The 21,195-nt window shown below is 53.5% G+C and overlaps 1 protein-coding gene across 4 annotated transcripts; it reads left to right on the top strand.

Moving 5' to 3' along the window:
- Positions 1 to 4,860: 4,860 nt before the first annotated feature.
- On the top strand, positions 4,861 to 10,742 carry LOC132387981 (uncharacterized). Of its 4 annotated transcripts, none has more exons than XM_059960316.1 (2): positions 4,861 to 4,962; positions 9,952 to 10,742. In XM_059960316.1, the coding sequence occupies exon 2, from the start codon at positions 9,963 to 9,965 to the stop codon at positions 10,623 to 10,625; it is 663 nt and encodes a 220-aa protein (XP_059816299.1). In that variant the 5' UTR covers positions 4,861 to 4,962; positions 9,952 to 9,962; the 3' UTR covers positions 10,626 to 10,742. The 4 variants fall into 4 exon arrangements, with proteins under 4 accessions (XP_059816299.1, XP_059816297.1, XP_059816296.1 ...); XM_059960314.1 differs by lacking the exon at positions 4,861 to 4,962 and adding an exon at positions 8,587 to 8,948; XM_059960313.1 differs by lacking the exon at positions 4,861 to 4,962 and adding an exon at positions 8,950 to 8,969.
- Positions 10,743 to 21,195: the final 10,453 nt, after the last annotated feature.

Genomic DNA, 21,195 nt, shown 5'->3' with positions numbered 1-21,195 from the left:
CTGTCCAGTGACCCCTGGGTTAGAGAGGGAGGGGTGATGGGATTTGGAGGAGATGTCAGGGGTAAGTTATTTCACTCAGAGAGTGGTGAGTGCGTGGAATGGGCTGCCGGTGACGGTGGTGGAGGGGGATACGACAGGGGCTTTTAAGAGACTCCTGGACAGGTACATGGAGTTGAGAAAAATAGAGGCTAGGGGTGATCCTGGTAATTTCTAAGGTGGGGACGTGTTCGGCACAACTTTATAGGCTGAAGGGCCTGTATTGGCTGTGGGTTTCCTGTAGTGGGGGAGTCTTGGACCAGAGGACACAGATAGAGTGGATGTGGAGAGGATGTTTCCTGTAGTGGGGGGAGTCTAGGACCAGAGGACACAGATAGAGTGGATGTGGAGAGGATGTTTTCTGTAGTGGGGGAGTCTTGGACCAGAGGACACAGATAGAGTGGATGTGGAGAGGATGTTTCCTGTAGTGGGGGAGTCTTGGACCAGAGGACACAGATAGAGTGGATGTGGAGAGGATGTTTCCTATAGTGAGGGAGTCTAGGACCAGAGGACACAGGTAGAGTGGATGTGGAGAGGATGTTTCCTGTAGTGGGGGAGTCTTGGACCAGAGGACACAGATAGAGTGGATGTGGAGAGGATGTTTCCTGTAGTGGGGGAGTCTTGGACCAGAGGACACAGATAGAGTGGATGTGGAGAGGATGTTTCCTATAGTGAGGGAGTCTAGGACCAGAGGACACAGGTAGAGTGGATGTGGAGAGGGATGTTTCCAATCGAGGGGGAGTCTAGGAGCAGAGGACACAGATAGAGTCGATGTGGAGAGGATGTTTCCTGTAGTGGGGGAGTCTAGACCAGAGGACACAGACAGAGTGGATGTGGAGAGGATGTTTCCTGTAGTGGGGGTGTCTAGGACCAGAGGACACAGATAGAGTGGATGTGGAGAGGATGTTTCCTGTAGATGGGGGAGTCTTGGAACAGCGGACACGGTCAGACATCTACGTGTTTGGTGTGATACTGTGATCTGGCGACATTTGGAAAGACTCACCTGAGAGAGGGAAAGCACAGGGTTTCTAATGTCCCGAGACTTTGTCGTTCGGATGCGGTGGGCGAGGGGGGGTGGAGGGCAGCCAGTGGTCGAGGTTAGTCTCGGTGTGGGACGGGGCATCAGCGAGGTCACGGCGTGCTTCAGGAGTGTGGAGAACAGCAAGTGAAGCTGGTTCGGGGCTGGCCCGTCCGCCTTTCGTTGGGTTCGTCCGGCTCGATGCCGGGCTGGTCGAGTCCGGTGCTGGGAGAGGACCGGAGCGTGTCACTGGTGCTTTGGAGAATTCAAACGCCTGGTGTCGGGGGACCGGAGACTCGGGCCGAGCCGGTTCTGGCCCGCGACGTTCTGCTCCGCTAAGGCTGAGGCTCCGACTGCTCCCGGCCTCGGGCGGGGTTACCCGACCCGCTCCGGCCTCGGGCGGGTTACCCGACCGCGTCCCGGCCTCTTGGGTTTCTTGTTGCCGTTAAGCTGACAAATCTGACGGTTGCCTTATTTATCCGGAGGGTGGTGAATCTGTGGACTTTGTTGCCACGTTCTGGGTCGTTGGGTGTATTTAAGGCAGAGATTGATAGGTCCCTGATTGGACGTGGCATCAACAGTGATGGGGAGAAGGCCCGGGCCTGGGGTTGTGGAGGGGAGAATAAAAGGATCGGCCATGATTGAACGGTGGAGCAGATTCGATGGGCCAGACGGCCCAATTTTGCCCCTGCGTCTCTCTCATGGTCTTATCAATGTCGTTATAAAGAAGGCAAGACAGCAGCTATAGTTCATTAGGAGTTTGAAGAGTTTTGGCACGTCAACGAACACACTCAAAAACCTCTATAATTGTACCGTGGAGTGCTTTCTGACAGGCTGCATCACTGTCTGGTATGGGGGGGGTGGGGGCTACTGCACAGGACCGAAAGAAGCTGCAGAGGGTTGTAAATCTAGTCAGCTCCATCTTGGGCACCAGCCTACAAAGTTCCCAGGACATCTTCAGGGAGCGGAGTCTCAGAAAGGCCGCGTCCATTATTAAGGACCCCCAGCACCCAGGGCATGCCCTTTTCTCTCTGTTACCGTCAGGGAGGGGGTACAGGAGCCTGAAGGCACACACTCAGCGATTCAGGAACAACTTCTTCCCCTCTGCCGTCCAGTTCGAGATGGACGTTGAATGCATGGACACTACCTCACTTTTTAAATATACACTATTTCTGTTTTTGCACATTTTAAAAAAATATTCAATATACATAATTGATATACTTGTCTATTTATCATTATGTTTTATTTTATTTATTATTATTTTTTCTCTCTATGCTGGATTATGTATTGCATTGAACTGCTGCGGCTAAGTTAACAAATTTCACGTCACGCGCCGGTGATAACAAACCAGATTCTGATTGTTCGTAGACACGAGCAGATCTGGAAATTCAGGCAACACGCACAGAATGCCGGTGGAACGCAGCAGGCCGGGCAGGGAGAGATGCTGCGATCCACCGGCATTTTGCCTGATTCCGTGACGAGGACTGTACCTGGAACTTTGAAATGTCGAGGGGCGGGCAGCGCGGTCAGAGCCGTGGAATAAACACCGTGCTTTCAGTCAGCTGCGGGGCTCCAGGTGGCAGATGAAGGAACACCCCGTGGAAATATGTGACCGTGGGAGACCTCGACTTCCCCAGCACCGGGTGGAACTTCCTTCCGTTGCTGGGGATGTGGGGAAGCTCTGAGTCCTGCCTCTCGTTTCCACCGCGGACGTGGGACCCCCGCGGCATTGTCCAGGACTTCCAGCCAGAGGGCTGAGGACCTTGCACAGAGGCGTATTTGTAAACGGTGACCAGAGATTGGCTTTATAAACCTGGTGGGAACCAATGATGTCGGGAATAGTGAGGGTGGAGTGCCTCGCCAGGGGGCAGAGAAGGCGTGCCAGGGGCAGTGGGCAGATGTACCCATCCCTGAGACAACAGGCAAGGTCATTTGACAAGGTACCCCACGCAAGGCTTATTGAGAAAGTAAGGAGGCATGGGATCCAAGGGGACATTGCTTTGTGGATCCAGAACTGGCTTGCCCACAGAAGGCAAAGAGTGGTTGTAGACGGGTCATATTCTACACGGAGGTCGGTGACCAGTGGTGTGCCTCAGGGATCTGTTCTGGGACCCTTACTCTTTGTGGTTTTTATAAATGACCTGGATGAGGAAGTGGAGGGATGGGTTAGTAAATTTGCTGATGACACAAGGTTGGGGGAGTTGTGGATAGTGTGGAGGGCTGTCAGAGGTTACAGTGGGACATTGATAGGATGCAAAACTGGGCTGAGAAGTGGCAGATGGAGTTTTACCCAGATAAGTGTGAAGTGGTTCATTTTGGTAGGTCAAATATGATGGCAGAATATAGTATTGATGGTAAGACTCTTGGCAGTGTGGAGGATCAGAGGGATCCTGGGCACTCAAAGCAGCTGCGCAGGTTGACTCTGTGGTTAAGAAGGCGTACGGTGTATTGGCCTTCATCAATCGTGGAACTGAATTTAGGAGCCGAGAGGTAATGTTGCAGCTACATAGGACCCTGGTCAGACCCCACTCGGAGTACTGTGCTCAGTTCTGGTCGCCTCACTACAGGAAGGATGTGGAAGCCATAGAAAGGGTGCAGAGGAGATTTACAAGGATGTTGCCTGGATTGGGGAGCATGCCTTATGAGAATAGGTTGAGTGAACTCGGCCTTTTCTCCTTGGAGTGACGGAGGATGAGAGGTGACCTGATAGAGGTGTATAAGATGACGAGAGGCATTGATCGTGTGGGTAGTCAGAGGCTTTTCCCCAGGGATGAAATGGCTAGCACGAGAGGGCACAGTTTTTAGGTGTGGGGGAGCAGTTACAGAGGAGATGTCTGGGGTAAGTTATTTCACTCAGAGAGTGGTGATTGTGTGGAATGGGCTGCCGGTGACGGTGGTGGAGGGGGATACGACAGGGGCTTTTAAGAGACTCCTGGACAGGTACATGGAGCTCAGAAAAATGGAGGGCTGTGGGTAACCTGTGGTAATTTCTGAGGTAAGGACATGTTTGGCACAGCATTGTGGGCCAAAGGGCCTGTATTGTGCTGTAGGTTTTCTATGTTTCTATTTGATTATAGGAAAGATGTCAACAAAATAGAGAGAGTACAGAGGAGATTTACTAGAACGTTACCTGGGTTTCAGCACCTAAGTTACAGGGAAAGATTGAACAAGTTAGGTCTTTATTCTTTGGAACGTAGAAGGTTGAGGGGGGACTTGATAGAGGTATTTAAAATGATGAGGGGGTAGATAGAATTGACGTGGATAGGCTTTTTCCATTGAGAGTAGGGGAGATTCAAACAAGAGGACATGAGTTGAGAGTTAGGGGGCAAAAGTTTGAGGTAACATGAGGGGGAACTTCTTTACTCAGAGAGTGGTAGCTGTGTGGAACGAGCTTCCAGTAGAAGTGGTAGAGGCAGGTTCGGTATTGTCATTTAAGGTAAAATTGGATAGGTATATGGACAGGAAAGGAGTGGAGGGTTATGGGCTGAGTGCGGGCCGGTGGGACTAGGTGAGAGTAAGGTTTCGGCACGGACTAGAAGGGCCGAGATGGCCTGTTTCCGTGCTGTGATTGTTATCTGGTTCCTATGATTGTAAACAATCGGTTTATTGATCATTACAGAATGTCTTTCTGGTGCTTCCCGGCCCTCCCCTCTCCATTCCTCTTTTCCCAACCTTGATTCCCCCTCCCTGTCCCTGTCCCACAATACAGATCCATATCTGAACCACGTTTATCATTTCCCGCATTCGTCATGAAACTTGTTTTTGCTTGCAATGGTACAGCGCAATATATCAATGACTACAGGACTGTGCAAAAGTCTTCGGCAGCCGAGCTGTGTCTGTGCGTGCTTTGGGGAGCACTTAGGAGACGGTGACTTCTCCCATACCCCTGAAGGTTGATAGAGGAGGCGGTAAGGGAGAAGCACTTAACTATGTACAGGGTAAACTGTGATGCTCTTAGGCCGGGACCTGGGAGCGTAAATTGGAAAGAAATGCTCTCGGAAAATGGGTGTGGAGGTTGTTCAGGGAGCACCTGCGTGGGGTTCTGGGTGGGTTCGTCCCACTGAGGTGGGGGCAAGAATGGTGGGGCAAAGGAACAAGAGATGTGGGGCTTCCAGTCACTGCCGGGTCTGCAGCTGTAAAGGTTGAATAGGTTTGGACTTTATTCCTGGGAATGGAGGAGATTTGATAACGGAATTCAGATTCAGGAGGGGTACCGACAGGGTAAATGCAAGCAGGCTTTTTCCACTCTCAGGTGGGACGACAACCAGAGGTCAGGGGTTAAGGGTGAAAGGTGGGAGGTTTAAGGGGAACGTGAGGGGAGACGTCTTCACTCAGAGGTGAGGGTGAGGGTGTGGGAGGAGCTGCCGGCACAAGTGCTGTATGCGAGCTCCATTCCAAGGCTGAAGAGAAGTTTGGATGAGGACAGGGACGGGAGGGGTGTGGTGCCGGTGCAGGTCGATGGGAGGAGGACTGTTAGATAGTTCAGCATGGACTAGACGGGCTGAAGGGTCTGTTTTTTATACTGTACTTTTCGATGACTCTACACGTCACCGTATCATGAAGTCGTAGAAATCTACAGCATGTGACAGGCCCTTCGGCCCACAATATCGTGCCAGCCATGTAACCTACCCTAGAAACTGCCTGGAATTTCCCTGGCGTCTTGCTCTCAATTTCTCTCAGCTCCATGTATCTATCCAGGAGTCTCTTAAAAGACCCCATCGTATCCACCTCCACCACCGCCACCAGTAGTGTCTTCCACACACCCACTGCTCTCTGCGTGAAAAACTTACCCCCGACACCCCCCTTGTAACGATTTCAAACCCCTTAAGGCTATGTCCTCTCACGCCAGCCATTTCAGCCTCTGTTGGTCCAATTCAAAGAACTTCCGGTGGGACCGGAGAAGATCACATGGAGTGAGATTGTGGCCGTGGGGGCACGGTATCGGGGCAACTGGAGTGAGATTGCGGATGTGGGGACACGGTATCGGGGCAACTGGAGTGAGATTGTGGCCGTGGGGGCACGTTATCGGGGCAACTGGAGTGAGATTGCGTCCATGGGGGCACGGTATCGGGGCAACTGGAGTGAGATTGCGGCCGTGGGGACACGGTATCGGGGCAACTGGAGTGAGATTGCGTTTGTGGGGGCACGGTATCAAGGCAACTGGAGTGAGATTGTGGCCGTGGGGGCACGGTATCGGGGCAACTGGAGTGAGATTGTGGCCGTGGGGGCACGGTATCGGGGCAACTGGAGTGAGATTGCGGCCGTGGGGACACGGTATCGGGGCAACTGGAGTGAGATTGCGTCCGTGGGGACACGGTATCGGGGCAATTGGAGTGAGATTGCGGCCGTGGGGACACGGTATCGGGGCAACTGGAGTGAGATTGTGTCCGTGGGGGCACAGTATCGGGGCAACTGGAGTGAGATTGCGGCCGTGGGGGCACGGTATCGGGGCAACTGGAGTGAGATTGCGTCCATGGGGGCACGGTATCGGGACAACTGGAGTGAGATTGTGGCCGTGGGGGCACGGTATCGGGACAACTGGAGTGAGATTGTGGCCGTGGGGACACGGTATCGGGGCAACTGGAGTGAGATTGCGTCCATGGGGGCACGGTATCGGGGCAACTGGAGTGAGATTGCGGCCGTGGGGACACGGTATCGGGGCAACTGGAGTGAGATTGCGTTTGTGGGGGCACGGTATCAGGGCAACTGGAGTGAGATTGTGGCCGTGGGGGCACGGTATCGGGGCAACTGGAGTGAGATTGTGGCCGTGGGGGCACGGTATCGGGGCAACTGGAGTGAGATTGCGGCCGTGGGGACACGGTATCGGGGCAACTGGAGTGAGATTGCGTCCGTGGGGACACGGTATCGGGGCAATTGGAGTGAGATTGCGGCCGTGGGGACACGGTATCGGGGCAACTGGAGTGAGATTGTGTCCGTGGGGGCACAGTATCGGGGCAACTGGAGTGAGATTGCGGCCGTGGGGACACGGTATCGGGGCAACTGGAGTGAGATTGTGGCATGTTCTTCGGGTGGATAAGTCACTAGGACCAGATGGACTACATCCCAGAGTCCTGAGGGAGGTTGTTGAAGAGATAGTGGATGCATTGGCCATGGACTCTGGCATGGTCCTGGAGGACTGGAAGAAATCGAGTGTCTCCCCGCTCTTTCAGAAGGGAGGAAGGCAAACGAAAGGAGTTGATCTGCCAGATAGCCTAACCTCAGTTGGTGGGAGAGTGTTGGAGTCCACTATCACGGACGAGGTTTCGAGGTACTTGGAGTCTAACGATAAAAGAAGTCAAAGTCAGCATGGTTTCCGTGAGGGGAAATCTTGCCCGACAAATCTGTTAGAGTTCTTTGAGGAAGTAACGAGCAGGCCGGACAAAGGAGAGGCAATGGATGTCATTGGATTCTCAAACAACACTTGATAAGGTGCCACACATGAGGCTGATCAACAGGGTAAAATCCTGTGCCGTTACAGGCCAGAAACTGGCACGGAGAGAGGAATGGCTGACAGGCAGGAGGCAGCGAGTGGGAATGAAAGGAGCCTTTTCTGTTCGGCAAACTTTGTGTGGGACTTGTCAGGCCAGCTGTCGGAGTATGGTCAACGGTTCTGGGCCCCGTATCTCCGAGAGGGTGTGTCGCCATCGGGGAGGGACTTGATAAGGTGCCACACATGAGGCTGATCAACAGGGTAAAATCCTGTGCCGTTACAGGCCAGAAACTGGCACGGAGAGAGGAATGGCTGACAGGCAGGAGGCAGCGAGTGGGAATGAAAGGAGCCTTTTCTGTTCGGCAAACTTTGTGTGGGACTTGTCAGGCCAGCTGTCGGAGTATGGTCAACGGTTCTGGGCCCCGTATCTCCGAGGGGGTGTGTCGTCATCGGGGAGGGTCCAGGGGATTCCGGGAACGAAGGGGTTAACATATCAGGAGCGTTTGGCAGCTTTGGGCCTGGACTCACGGGAATCTAGAAGAATGCCGGGGGATCTCACTGAAACCGACCGAATGTTGAAAGGACGAGATAGGGTGGATGCGGAGAGGACGTTTCCTACGGTGGGCGAATGCTGAACTGGCGGGCACAGCTGAAAGTTAAGGGGTGACCTTTCAGAAAAGGGGTAAGGAGGAATTCTTTTCAGCCACTCTGCCAGAGATTGGGGTCCGTGGGGATAGTCAGGGCAGAAGTTGATAGATTTCCTGATTGGCCGGGGCATCAAAGGATATGGCGAGTGTCTGGAGTTGAGTGGTCAGCTGAGATGGAACGGAGGAGCAGACTCGATGGGCTGAATGGCCTAATTCAGCTCCCACGTCTGATGGAATCCGTCGATGCTGGCTGATTATGGTCGGACACTTTGGTGAACACAAGTGAAAATCATCCACAAGAGATTTTTAGCTCACGACATGTTGCAAAGTGCAAGCACTGTTGGGTAATTAAACGCATTACGTTCACCGCTCGTGACAGAGTACTGCCCAGGTCAGATACTGGCAGTCGACAGCTTCACTTATCTGGGCGGTACTCTATCACGAGCGGCGAACGTAGATGCAGAGACCAGCAACAGAATTGCCGAAGCCGGGGCCGCCTTTGGGAGTCTCCGTGTGGGAGGGGAGAGGACTCAGCCTCACCACCAAGCTGAAGGCCTACCGAGCAGTGGTTCTCACCACCCTCCTCTGTGGCAGCGAGACCCGGACTGTCGACAGCAGACACGCTGAACAGCTCAACCACTTCCACTCGAGCTGCCTCCGGGGACAAAGTCCCAGACACAGAGATCCCGGAGCGGGCTAGCACCCACCCACAGCGTCTACAGAAAGCCCCAGCCGGGTGGGCCGGCCACGTCGTCAACGCTAACGGTGACATCATTAGCCACTTGCGGAGGGAATGACGCCACGAGTTCATCGTTTGGTGAGGAAAAGTTTTTCGTGAGTGAGTTATCCGTATGGTTGTGGGCCGTTCCTGGGAGAAATCTCGTTTCAGGGCCTGTCCGGTGATGCATTTGGACGTGTCCCAAAGGGAGGGTGACTCTTAGTTAAGGTGGGTGTTGTGGCGTGAGAGAGAGAGGGGGAGTTACTGGTAGATACAACGCAGCTTCTTTATTCGTCAATGACCTGTGATGGGGCACGATATTTATCTGCTAAACACAAAGGACAATTCAAATTTGCAAGTATAGACCACACTTTCTTTTGATTTGATCCGTCCCACTGTTCCAAACTGAACCCATTTGCTATTTGCTATTTTATGTGCTTAACGTGAAGGACGATTCATATTTACAAAGTGTAGGTAAGGTTGTCTTTGAAACTACCCCCAGGCACCAGCAGCGTATTGACAGCTTTTAGGGAATGCACCGTGAAACAGAAACCCAAAGCCAGAACCCACGCTGACAGAGGTGCATTGATCTGAGGTTGGGAATCAGGCGCAGGGTCGCTGTCTTGCCACTATTGTGTTGGCTTTGTACTCTTTGTTTCAGTTACTTTCAGACTGCATTTGCTACAAGGGCGTGGTGTGAAATTAAACTGAAATAGTAACAGCAGGAACCGAGTTTCTTTTCTAAAGTTAGTCTTGTCGTTTTTATTTTGATGCCCTCTTTCTGCATTCAAAGCAGGTGATTGTCGAAGGCCCGAAGAAGCATTTCTTGCCCTAACGTGGGTGATTTTCTCCGGGCTAGAAAAACAGTCCTGAGGAAAAAACGCTTTTGTAAAAAACTTGTTGCCCAGCGTTTTAGGCTTGTCCAGGTCAAGAGGAAGAGCATCGAGGAGGGAGGGCGGAGGGAGGCTGATCCAGGGTTTTCTGTGTGTTTTCATAAGCTGACGTCTGACTCTTCTCCCTCCTGCCACCCCTTGCCCTCCCCTCCCCTCCCTCTGACTGCCCTCCGTCCTACGCCCACCCCTTCTCTCCTCTCTCCCCACAGACTGAGGGACGATGCCTCCCTGGAAGACCTGCCATGGCCTTGTCCTCGGTCTCCTGGCGTGCTTGGGTGTGACCCTGGTGACGGCTGAATCTGCGAACCATGGGGGGACAACGACTGTAAAAGTGGTCGGTCCTCCAAACCAGACGGGCCTGATCGTGGTCCTCCTGCTGGTCCTCCTGGCTCTGTTGGTGACCCTGACTGGAGCCTGGTGCAAGCTGCGGGAGTTCGGGGGCACCGGGGCCTACTACCCTTGGCAGCTGGAGAGCGGCGCCCGAGGCACCCGTCGGTGGGCCCGCATCCTGAGGTCCATCCTGCCCGGGAGGGCTTCCTCCCAGCGGGGAGACCTGGAGAGGGAGGATCTGAAGTTTGTGGATGAGGAGGACGAGGGGGAGGACGAGGACGAGCCTGGGAGTGAGGAGGAGCAGCCCAGGAGTGATGATGATGAGGAGGAGGTGGGAGGAAGCAAGTTGAGGGGGGAGGGGGAGGGGGACTCCCTCAGTGACTATTCGAGCCTCGGGGGTATCGACCTGAGGGAGAGAGCAGCCGAAGGGGACGATGAATCGCTTCCCCCTCCCTTGTCATCTCCTCGAGGGAGCCAGGTCCTGGGTGGGCTCCATTCCCTCGCTGGGTCGGCACCCTGGGGAGAGGCGGGTCAGGACGTGACGGCTCTGTGAGGGAGCAAACATATTTGTATCTTCATCGTCCTGTGGGAAGGGTTTTGCTGGGATCTTGCTGTGCAGGTGATTGCTGTGACCCAGAGGATGCTGGGGGATGGGAGGTGACCCCTGTGTTGGGGTGGGGGGGGGGGTTCAGCTGTAAATAAATAAAACTCGCTGTTGCTTTAGAGAACGTGGGAGAATGTGATTGTGAACCGTCATCCCCCTCCCCTACACCCCTCCTCATCTCCATCACCCTCTCCCTCCCCTACACCCCTCCTCATCTCCATCACCCTCTCCCTCCCCTACACCCCTCCTCATCTCCGTCACCCCCTCCCTCCCCTACACCCCTCCCCATCTCCGTCACCCCCTCCCTCCCCTACACCCCTCCTCATCTCCATCACCCTCTCCCTCCCCTACACCCCTCCTCATCTCCACCCTCTCCCTCCCCTACACACCTCCCCATCCCCGTCACCCCCTCCCTCCCCTACACCCCTCCTCATCTCCACCCTCTCCCTCCCCTACACACCTCCCCATCTCCGTCACCCCTCCTTCCCCTACACCCCTCCCCGTCCCCGTCACCCCCTCCCTCCCCTACACCCCTCCTCATCTCCATCACCCTCTCCCTCCCCTACACCCCTCCCCATCCCCGTCACCCCCTCCCTCCCCTACACCCCTCCCATCTTTGCAGCCCTACCCTGGACTCCCCCACACATTGTGACTTTTCAATTGCATATCCTAAAATTAACTGAGGACACCGAGTACAGGAGTCGGGAGATCACGTCACAGTTGTACGAGACGTCGGTGAGGCTGCACTTGGAGTACTGTGTTCGGTTTTGGTCGCCCTGCTGTGGGAAAGATGCCACCGAGCTGGAAAGAGTGCGGAGGGAGATTTACGAGGATGTCGTCGGGACTCGAGGGACTGGGTTACAGAGAGAGGTCGGGCAGGTTGGGACTTTATGCCCTGGAATACAGAGGTGTATAAAACCATGTGGGGCACAGACAGGGTGAATGAACACACTTTTCCCCCCAGGGTCAGGGAATCAAGACCCAGAGGGCACAGGTGAGGGGGGAGGAGATTTAAAAGGGGATCACAAGGGAAAACTTTTTCAACCAGAGGGTGGTCCGTCTGTGGAAGGAGCTGCCGGAGGAAGTGGTCGAGGCAGGTACATTAACGACACTCGGACAGGGACACGGATAGGAAAGGTTCAGAGGGATACGGGTGGTCCGTCTGTGGAAGGAGCTGCCGGAGGAAGTGGTCGAGGCAGGTACATTAACGTCACTTGGACAGGGACACGGATAGGAAAGGTTTAGAGGGATACGGGTGGTCCGTCTGTGGAAGGAGCTGCCGGAGGAAGTGGTCGAGGCGGGTACATTAACGACACTCGGACAGGGACACGGATAGGAAAGGTTCAGAGGGATATGGGTGGTCCGTCTGTGGAAGGAGCTGCCGGAGGAAGTGGTCGAGGCGGGTACATTAACGACACTCGGACAGGGACACGGATAGGAAAGGTTTAGAGGGATATGGGTGGTCCGTCTGTGGAAGGAGCTGCCGGAGGAAGTGGTCGAGGCAGGTACATTAACGACACTCGGACAGGGACACGGATAGAGGGATATGAGCCAGATGTGGGCAAAAAGGACTGTCCTGGATGGAATCTGTGTTGGAATTATTTCTAACCTCATAACAACTATAGCACGGAAACAGGCCATCTCGGCCCTTCTAGTCCGTGCCGAACACTTACTCTCACTTAGTCCCACCAACCTGCACTCAGCCCATAACCCTCCATTCCTTTCCTGTCCATATACCTATCCAATTTTACTTTAAATGACAATACCGAACCTGCCTCTACCACTTCTACTGGAAGCTCGTTCCACACAGCTACCACTCTCTGAGTAAGGAAATTCCCCCTCGTGTTACCCTTAAACTTTTGCCCCCTAACTCCCAACTCATGTCCTCTTGTTTGAATCTCCCCTGCTGTCAATGGAAAAAGCCTATCCACGTCAACTCTGTCTATCCCCCTCATCATTTTAAATACCTCTATCAAGTCCCCCCTCAACCTTCTACGCTCCGAAGGAAGGTTGTTTGATCTGTATACGTTATACAACTACCACAGGAGAACCCGCATTAGAAAACAGATTGCCGAAGACCCAACGTGCAGAGGAAGAGAGATGAAAAGTCACGTACACAATGAAAGTAAGCAAATAGCATCCAGACAAAAGTGAGTCTATAGACACGGACAAACTCCGGGGCAGGGGCAGGGTTAACCCTAACCCTAACCCTGGGCCTCAGTTCAGTGCAGAGCCCAGTGATCATCCCAGAGATCTCAGACACGGACAAACTCCGGAGCAGGCCACAGCCTGGGCCTCAGTTCAGTGCAGAGCCCAGTGATCATCCCAGAGATCTCAGACACGGACAAACTCCGGGGCAGGCCACAGCCTGGGCCTCAGTTCAGTGCAGAGCCCAGTGATCATCCCAGAGATCTCAGACACGGACAAACTCCGGAGCAGGCCACAGCCTGGGCCTCAGTTCAGTGCAGAGCCCAGTGATCATCCCAGAGATCTCAGACACGGACAAACTCCGGAGCAGGCCACAGCCTGGGCCTCAGTTCAGTGCAGAGCCCAGTGATCATCCCAGAGATCTCAGACACGGACAAACTCCGGAGCAGGCCACAGCCTGGGCCTCAGTTCAGTGCAGAGCCCAGTGATCATCCCAGAGATCTCAGACACGGACAAACTCCGGAGCAGGCCACAGCCTGGGCCTCAGTTCAGTGCAGAGCCCAGTGATCATCCCAGAGATCTCAGACACGGACAAACTCCGGAGCAGGCCACAGCCTGGGCCTCAGTTCAGTGCAGAGCCCAGTGATCATCCCAGAGATCTCAGACACGGACAAACTCCGGAGCAGGCCACAGCCTGGGCCTCAGTTCAGTGCAGAGCCCAGTGATCATCCCAGAGATCTCAGACACGGACAAACTCCGGAGCAGGCCACAGCCTGGGCCTCAGTTCAGTGCAGAGCCCAGTGATCATCCCAGAGATCTCAGACACGGACAAACTCCGGAGCAGGCCACAGCCTGGGCCTCAGTTCAGTGCAGAGCCCAGTGATCATCCCAGAGATCTCAGACACGGACAAACTCCGGAGCAGGCCACAGCCTGGGCCTCAGTTCAGTGCAGAGCCCAGTGATCATCCCAGAGATCTCAGACACGGACAAACTCCGGGGCAGGGGCAGGGTTAACCCTAACCCTAACCCTGGGCCTCAGTTCAGTGCAGAGCCCAGTGATCATCCCAGAGATCTCAGACACGGACAAACTCCGGAGCAGGCCACAGCCTGGGCCTGTGCAGAGCCCAGTGAACTTTGCCCAACCTTTGCCTCTTGTCTTGACACCTTTTCAATCTGTCTGCTGGTGTTTAAATCGTGGCCGTCTAAAAGCCTCTTAAACATCTCCACTACCACCATCCCTCCACTCAGCAGCACATTCCAGACGCCCTCCTCTCTCTGAGGAAAAAGTATTGCCCCACACATCCACAGGAGGAATGGGGACGGGCTAACCCCTACTGACATCAATGGATCTGGGTTTGAGAGGGTGAACAGCTCTGCATAAACATCACCGAGGACCTCACGTGGTCTGTACACACCAGCTGTACACAACAGTTCCTCTTTCACCGTAGACGGTTGAAGAAGTTTGGTGTGGGCCCCAAATCCTGAGAACTTTCTACATGGGCATGATTGAGAGCATCCTGACTGGCTGCATCACTGCCCGGTACGGGAACGGTACCTCCCTCAATCACAGGACTCTGCAGGGAGTGGTGCGGACAGCCCAGCCCATCTGTAGTGTGAACTTCCCACTGTTCGGGACTTTTACAGAGACAGGTTTGCAAAACGGGCCCGAAGGATCACTGGGGACCCGAGTCACCCCAACCACAAACTGTTCCAGCTGCTACCATCCGGGAAACGACACCGCAGCATAAAAGCCAGGACCAACAGGCTCCGGGACAGCTTCTCCCACCAGGCCATCATACTGATGAAATCACGCTGATACAACTATATTCATATGTTATATTGAGGGTCCCGTTGCACATACTTTTTGTTACAAGTTACTATAAATTGCACATTCCACATTCAGACCGAGAGGTAAAGATTTTGACTCCTCACGTACATGAAGGACGTAGGAAATAAACTCAGTAAATTCAATTCCTTTGAACTTTCCCCGTCTCAACTGAAAGACTTACTCTCTCTTAGGAGACATCTCCACACTGGGGAGCGCAAGTTACTGGCCATCTCCACCATGCCATCCTTATTTTATCCCAAGGACCCCCACCATGAACAGAGGTTGGGAAATCGCTCTATCAGGCCTCTCCTCAGCGTCCGCAGTCGCAGACCACTCAGAACCGACGGACGAGACTTACTCAGCTCCAGAATTCATTTGTGAGCATTCTGGCACCCTCTCCTGCCTTTTTCAGTCCCCATGAAGGGCCTCAGCCTGAAACGTCCGCTCTTTCAGCTTCAGGCTGAGTCGTTGGGGAGGAAGGCAAAGATGTTAGCATTCATTTCAAGAGGACGAGAATATAATGCAATGTCGAGGCTTTATAAAGTACTGGCGAGGCCTCGCGGGGTATCGTGAGCAGTTTTGGGCCCCGAACTGAGAAAGGATGTGCTGAAACTGGAGAGGGGACAGGGGAGAATCACAAAAATGATTCAGGGATTGAACGTTTGACGGCTCCGGGCCTGTGTTCACAGGAAATTAAAAGAACGAGGGGTGACCTTGTTGAAAACTATTGAATGTTCAAAGGACACAGAGTGGATGTCGAGAGGCTGTTTCCTGTAGTGGGGGAGTCTAGGACCAGAGGACACAGATAGAGTGGATGTGGAGAGGATGTTTCCTGTAGTGGGGGAGTCTAGGACCAGGGGACACAGACAGAGTGGATGTCGAGAGGATGTTTCCTATAGTGGGGGAGTCTAGGACCAGAGGACACAGATAGAGTGGATGTCGAGAGGATGTTTCCTGTAGTGGGGGAGTCTAGGACCAGAGGACACAGATAGAGTGGATGTGGAGAGGATGTTTCCTGTAGTGGGGGAGTCTAGGACCAGAGGACACAGATAGAGTGGATGTGGAGAGGATGTTTCCTGTAGTGGGGGAGTCTAGGACCAGAGGACACAGACAGAGTGGATGTGGAGAGGATGTTTCCTGTAGTGGGGGAGTCTAGGACCAGAGGACACAGATAGAGTGGATGAGGAGAGGATGTTTCCTGTAGTGGGGGAGTCTAGGACCAGAGGACACAGATAGAGTGGATGAGGAGAGGGTGTTTCCTATAGTGGGGGAGTCTAGGACCAGAGGACACAGATAGAGTGGATGTGGAGAGGATGTTTCCTGTAGTGGGGGAGTCTAGGACCAGAGGACACAGACAGAGTGGATGTGGAGAGGATGTTTCCTGTAGTGGGGGAGTCTAGGACCAGAGGACACAGATAGAGTGGATGAGGAGAGGATGTTTCCTATAGTGGGGGAGTCTAGGACCAGAGGACACAGACAGAGTGGATGTGGAGAGGATGTTTCCTGTAGTGGGGGAGTCTAGGACCAGAGGACACAGATAGAGTGGATGAGGAGAGGATGTTTCCTATAGTGGGGGAGTCTAGGACCAGAGGACACAGACAGAGTGGATGTGGAGAGGATGTTTCCTGTAGTGGGGGAGTCTAGGACCAGAGGACACAGATAGAGTGGATGTGGAGAGGATGTTTCCTATAGTGGGGGAGTCTAGGACCAGAGGACACAGAGAGAGTGGATGTGGAGAGGATTTTTCCTATAGTGGGGGAGTCTAGGACCAGAGGACACAGATAGAGTGGATGTGGAGAGGATGTTTCCTGTAGTGGGGGAGTCTAGGACCAGAGGACACAGACAGAGTGGATGTGGAGAGGATGTTTCCTATAGTGAGGGAGTCGAGGACCAGAGGACACCGATAGAGTGGATGTAGAGAGGATGTTTCCTATCGTGGGGGAGTCGAGGACAAGAGGACACAGATAGAGTGGATATGGAGAGGACGTTTCCTGTAGTGGGGGAGTCTAGGACCAGAGGACACAGATAGAGTGGATGTGGAGAGGATGTTTCCTGTAGTGGGGGAGTCTAGGACCAGAGGACACAGATAGAGTGGATGTGGAGAGGATGTTTCCTGTAGTGGGGGAGTCTAGGACCAGAGGACACAGATAGAGTGGATGAGGAGAGAATGTTTCCTATAGTGGGGGAGTCTAGGACCAGAGGACACAGACAGAGTGGATGTGGAGAGGATGTTTCCTGTAGTGGGGGAGTCTAGGACCAGAGGACACAGATAGAGTGGATGAGGAGAGGATGTTTCCTATAGTGGGGGAGTCTAGGACCAGAGGACACAGATAGAGTGGATGTGGAGAGGATGTTTCCTGTAGTGGGGGAGTCTAGGACCAGAGGACACAGACAGTGTGGATGTGGAGAGGATGTTTCCTATAGTGAGGGAGTCGAGGACCAGAGGACACCGATAGAGTGGATGTAGAGAGGATGTTTCCTATCGTGGGGGAGTCTAGGACAAGAGGACACCGATAGAGTGGATGTAGAGAGGATGTTTCCTATCGTGGGGGAGTCTAGGACAAGAGGACACAGATAGAGTGGATATGGAGAGGACGTTTCCTGTAGTGGGGGAGTCTAGGACCAGAGGACACAGATAGAGTGGATGTGGAGAGGACGTTTCCTGTAGTGGGGGAGTCTAGGACCAGAGGACACAGATAGAGTGGATGTGGAGAGGATGTTTCCTGTAGTGGGGGAGTCTAGGACCAGAGGACACAGATAGAGTGGATGTGGAGAGGATGTTTCCTGTAGTGGGGGAGTCTAGGACCAGAGGAAACAGATAGAGTGGATGTGGAGAGGATGTTTCCTGTAGTGGGGGAGTCTAGGACCAGAGGACACAGATAGAGTGGATGTGGAGAGGATGTTTCCTATAGTGAGGGAGTCGAGGACCAGAGGACAGAGATAGAGTGGATGTGGAGAGGATGTTTCCTGTAGTGGGGGAGTCCAGGACCAGAGGACACAGAGAGAGTGGATGTGGAGAGGATGTTTCCTGTCGTGGGGGAGTCTAGGACCAGAGGAAACAGATAGAGTGGATATGGAGAGGATGTTTCCTATCGTGAGGGAGTCGAGGACCAGAGGACACAGATAGAGTGGATGTGGAGAGGATGTTTCCTGTAGTGGGGGAGTCTAGGACCAGAGGACACAGATAGAGTGGATGTGGAGAGGATGTTTCCTGTAGTGGGGGAGTCTAGGACCAGGGGACACAGACTCACAATAGAAGGACGTCCTTTTACAATGGAGATACAGAGAAATTTCTTTCGCCACAGAGTGGTGAAATTTGTTGCCACATTGGAGGCAAAGTCATCGGGTATCTTGAAGGCAGAGTTTGATAGATTCTGGTTTGGTCAGGGTCTGAAGGGATACAGGGAGAAGGCAGGAGACTGGGGTGGAGAGGGAGGATGCATTAGTTGTGATGAAATGGTGGAGGAGTCTCGAAGGGCCACACGGTCTAATTCTGCTCCTATATCTTGTGACCTGCCCTTATTGTCTTTATTCGTTTCCATGACGCTGTCCGACCTGCTCCAGATTGGATGACAGCCTTTATCAACGTACGTTTGCATAGAAACACCCTCTGTACAACCACCCAACAGCACCTGTTAATCTACAAACCTTCTTTACACCAGTATTATGTAATATAATTGTCAGAATCATAATCGGGTTTACCGTCGCTGATACGTCGTGAAACTTGTCAGCAGTAGAGCACAATTTCACCTTTCACCTTTTGTTGTGGTCTCAGTGGATGGAGCCTGCATTTACCTGCTTGCATTTACCTCATCTGTACCCCTCACAATCTCCTTTAACAAATCTCCCCTCAATCTTCTCCGTTCCCGGGAATAAAGTCCTAACCTGTTCGATCTTTCCTGATAACTCAGGCCCTCCAGACCCGGCAACGTCCTTGTAAATTTTCCCTGTCCTCTTTCAACCTCGTTTCCATCTTCCCCGTAGGTCGGTGACCAAAACTGCACACCATACTCCAGATTAGACCCCAGCAACGTCTTCAACACAACCTCCCGTCTCCCGTACTCAACACTTCGATTTGTGAAGGCCAATGTGCCGAAAGCTTTCTTTACGACCCCGTCTACCCGTGACGCCACTTTCGATGGATCGTGGACCTGTATTCCCAGATCCCTTCGTCCCGCCACACTCCTCGGTGCCTCCCGTTCACTGTGTGAGACCCACCCTGGCTGGTCCTGTCGAAGTTCAACACCCCACACTCGTCTGTATTAAATTCCACCTGATATTTTTCAGCCCAGTTTCTCAACTGGCCGAGATCCAGTGTGGATAGTCTTTCTCACTGCCCACTCTATCCTGAACCCTGGTATCATCTGCAAATTTCCTGATCCAGTTGACCACATCATCATCCAGATGAGAAATAAAAATGGACCCAGCACCGATCCCTGTGACTCACTAATAGTCAGAGGCCTCGTCACAGGCCTAGTCAGAGGCCTAGTCAGAGGCCTCGTCACAGGCCTCGTCACAGGCCTAGTCAGAGGCCTCGTCACAGGCCTAGTCAGAGGCCTCGTCACAGGCCTAGTCAGAGGCCTCGTCACAGGCCTAGTCAGAGGCCTAGTTACAGGCCTAGTCAGAGGCCTCGTCACAGGCCTCCACTCAAAGAGGCAGCCAACTACTGGCTTCTCCTGTGAAGCAAATGTCTAACCTATTGGACAATCTCGTTCTGGATGCCAAGTGACTGAACACTCCCGACCAACCCTCCACGCAGGACCTTGCTAAAGTCCATGCAGACAACATCCACTGCCGTGCCTTTCATCAACCTTCCTGGAAACTTCCTTGAAAAACTCTATAAGGTTGGTTAGACATGATCTACCAGGCACGAGGCCATGCTGCCTATCCAAATGCTTACAGCACCTTCCCAATAACTCAGCCAGTGCCAATGTCAGGCTCACCAGCCTATAGTATCCTGATTTATGTTTAAAGATTTCTTTTTAACAACGGAACAACATTGGCTATCCTCTGGTCGCCAGGCTCCTGCATTTTCTGATTAGGGCCAGGCCCTGGCGTGTTTTCACTCCAATTTGCCTCAAGCCCGCAAACACCTCCTCCCCTGTAATCTATATAGGGACCATGGCAACCGGCCAAGACAGAAGGACGGGAAGACAGTTTTGAGGAAGTTGAGAGGCCGCAGAAGGACTTTGACAGATCAGCAGGATGGCCGATGGAGTACAGTGTCGGGAGGTCAAGTGGAAAGAACGAAGGCGTGGCCTATTTTCTAAATGTGGAGAGTATTCCAAAGCCAGAGGTGCAAGAGGGGCTTGGGAGACGGTGTGCGGGAACCCCTGAAGGTGAACTTGCAGATCGACTCGGTGGTGAGGGAGGCAAATGCCATGTCAGCATTCATTTTGAGAAGGGCCGGAATGTATTTATTTAAATCTTGCATCCATCCCACAGCGTGCGGGGGTGGTTGCAATCACAGACAGGTGAGTTTATAATGGCTTGTAGAAGGAAGCTGTCCCGGGGCCCGTCGGCCCTGGCTTTCATGCTGCGGGGCCGTTTGCCGGGCTGGATCAGCTGAAACAGTTTCTGGTGGGGGTGACCGGTGCCCCCGATGATCTTCTTTCTGCACCCACTGCTGTAAACGTCCCCCATGGAGGGAAGTTCACGCCCGCAGATGTGCGGGGACTGTCCGTACCACTCTCTGGGTGCCCAGCGATCAAGGTCGGTGCAGTTCCCGTCCCAGGAGGTGGGCGTCCAGTCAGGATGCTCGCTGTGGCGCCCCGGAAGAAGGTGGGGGCTCATGCCCAACTTCTTCAGTCGCCTGGGGAGGAAGAGGCGCTGTTGTGCTTTTTTTTTGCCATAAAGCCGACGTGTACAGTCCATGTGAGGTCTTCGGTGAAGCGTACACCGAGGAACTTGAAACTACTCACCCTCTCAACCGCAGACCCATCGGGCCAAGCCTGTCTCCATCCCTCCTGCAATCCACGATCCGCTCTTTTGATTTCTTTGGACATTTGTTATCAGGGCATCACCGTATCAGGGTGTCAACCTCTCCTCTGTAGGCTGTCTCGTCACCGATGACGGCCGTGTCATCTGTGAATCGGATCAGCAGATTGGAGCTCTGCCAGGCTTCGTCAGGGATGAAGCCTGGGCACGTCCGGTCCGACGGCATCGTCCGACGTCCGTCCCTACCGACTGGACGAGGACTGACCAGTCAGGTTTCTGCTTCCTCTCGAATTCCAGTTCTTTCCGAGAGCGGGCCCTGCGACTTTGTGGAAAGTCGTTCCCTCTGGCTTTGTTCTCCAGCTTCCAAAGGCCAATGGCACGGGAGATGAAAATCTCCCCCATGCCTTTTTGCTCCACGCATGGATTACCACCCTGATTGTCCAGAGGACCAATTTTGTCCCTGTCAATCTTCCTGCTCTGAATATATCTGTAGAATCTCTCAGGATTCACCTTCATTTTGTCTGCCAGGGGCTCATACCTTCTTTTAACCCTCCCGATTTACCTCCCTTACACCCCACAATGTTCCTGCCTGCCTCTGCCCGCTAA

The sequence above is a fragment of the Hypanus sabinus genome, unplaced genomic scaffold (assembly GCF_030144855.1).
Source record: "Hypanus sabinus isolate sHypSab1 unplaced genomic scaffold, sHypSab1.hap1 scaffold_2460, whole genome shotgun sequence".
NCBI classification, from domain to species: domain Eukaryota; kingdom Metazoa; phylum Chordata; class Chondrichthyes; order Myliobatiformes; family Dasyatidae; genus Hypanus; species Hypanus sabinus.
The sequence above is the reverse complement of the archived record's forward strand: the minus strand, read 5'-3'. Positions and strand labels throughout refer to the sequence as shown.

Excerpts from the sequence above, each read along its gene's own strand:
- LOC132387981 (XM_059960316.1), top strand. The coding sequence starts at position 9,963 with ATGCCTCCCTGGAAGACCTGCCATGGCCTTGTCCTCGGTCTCCTGGCG.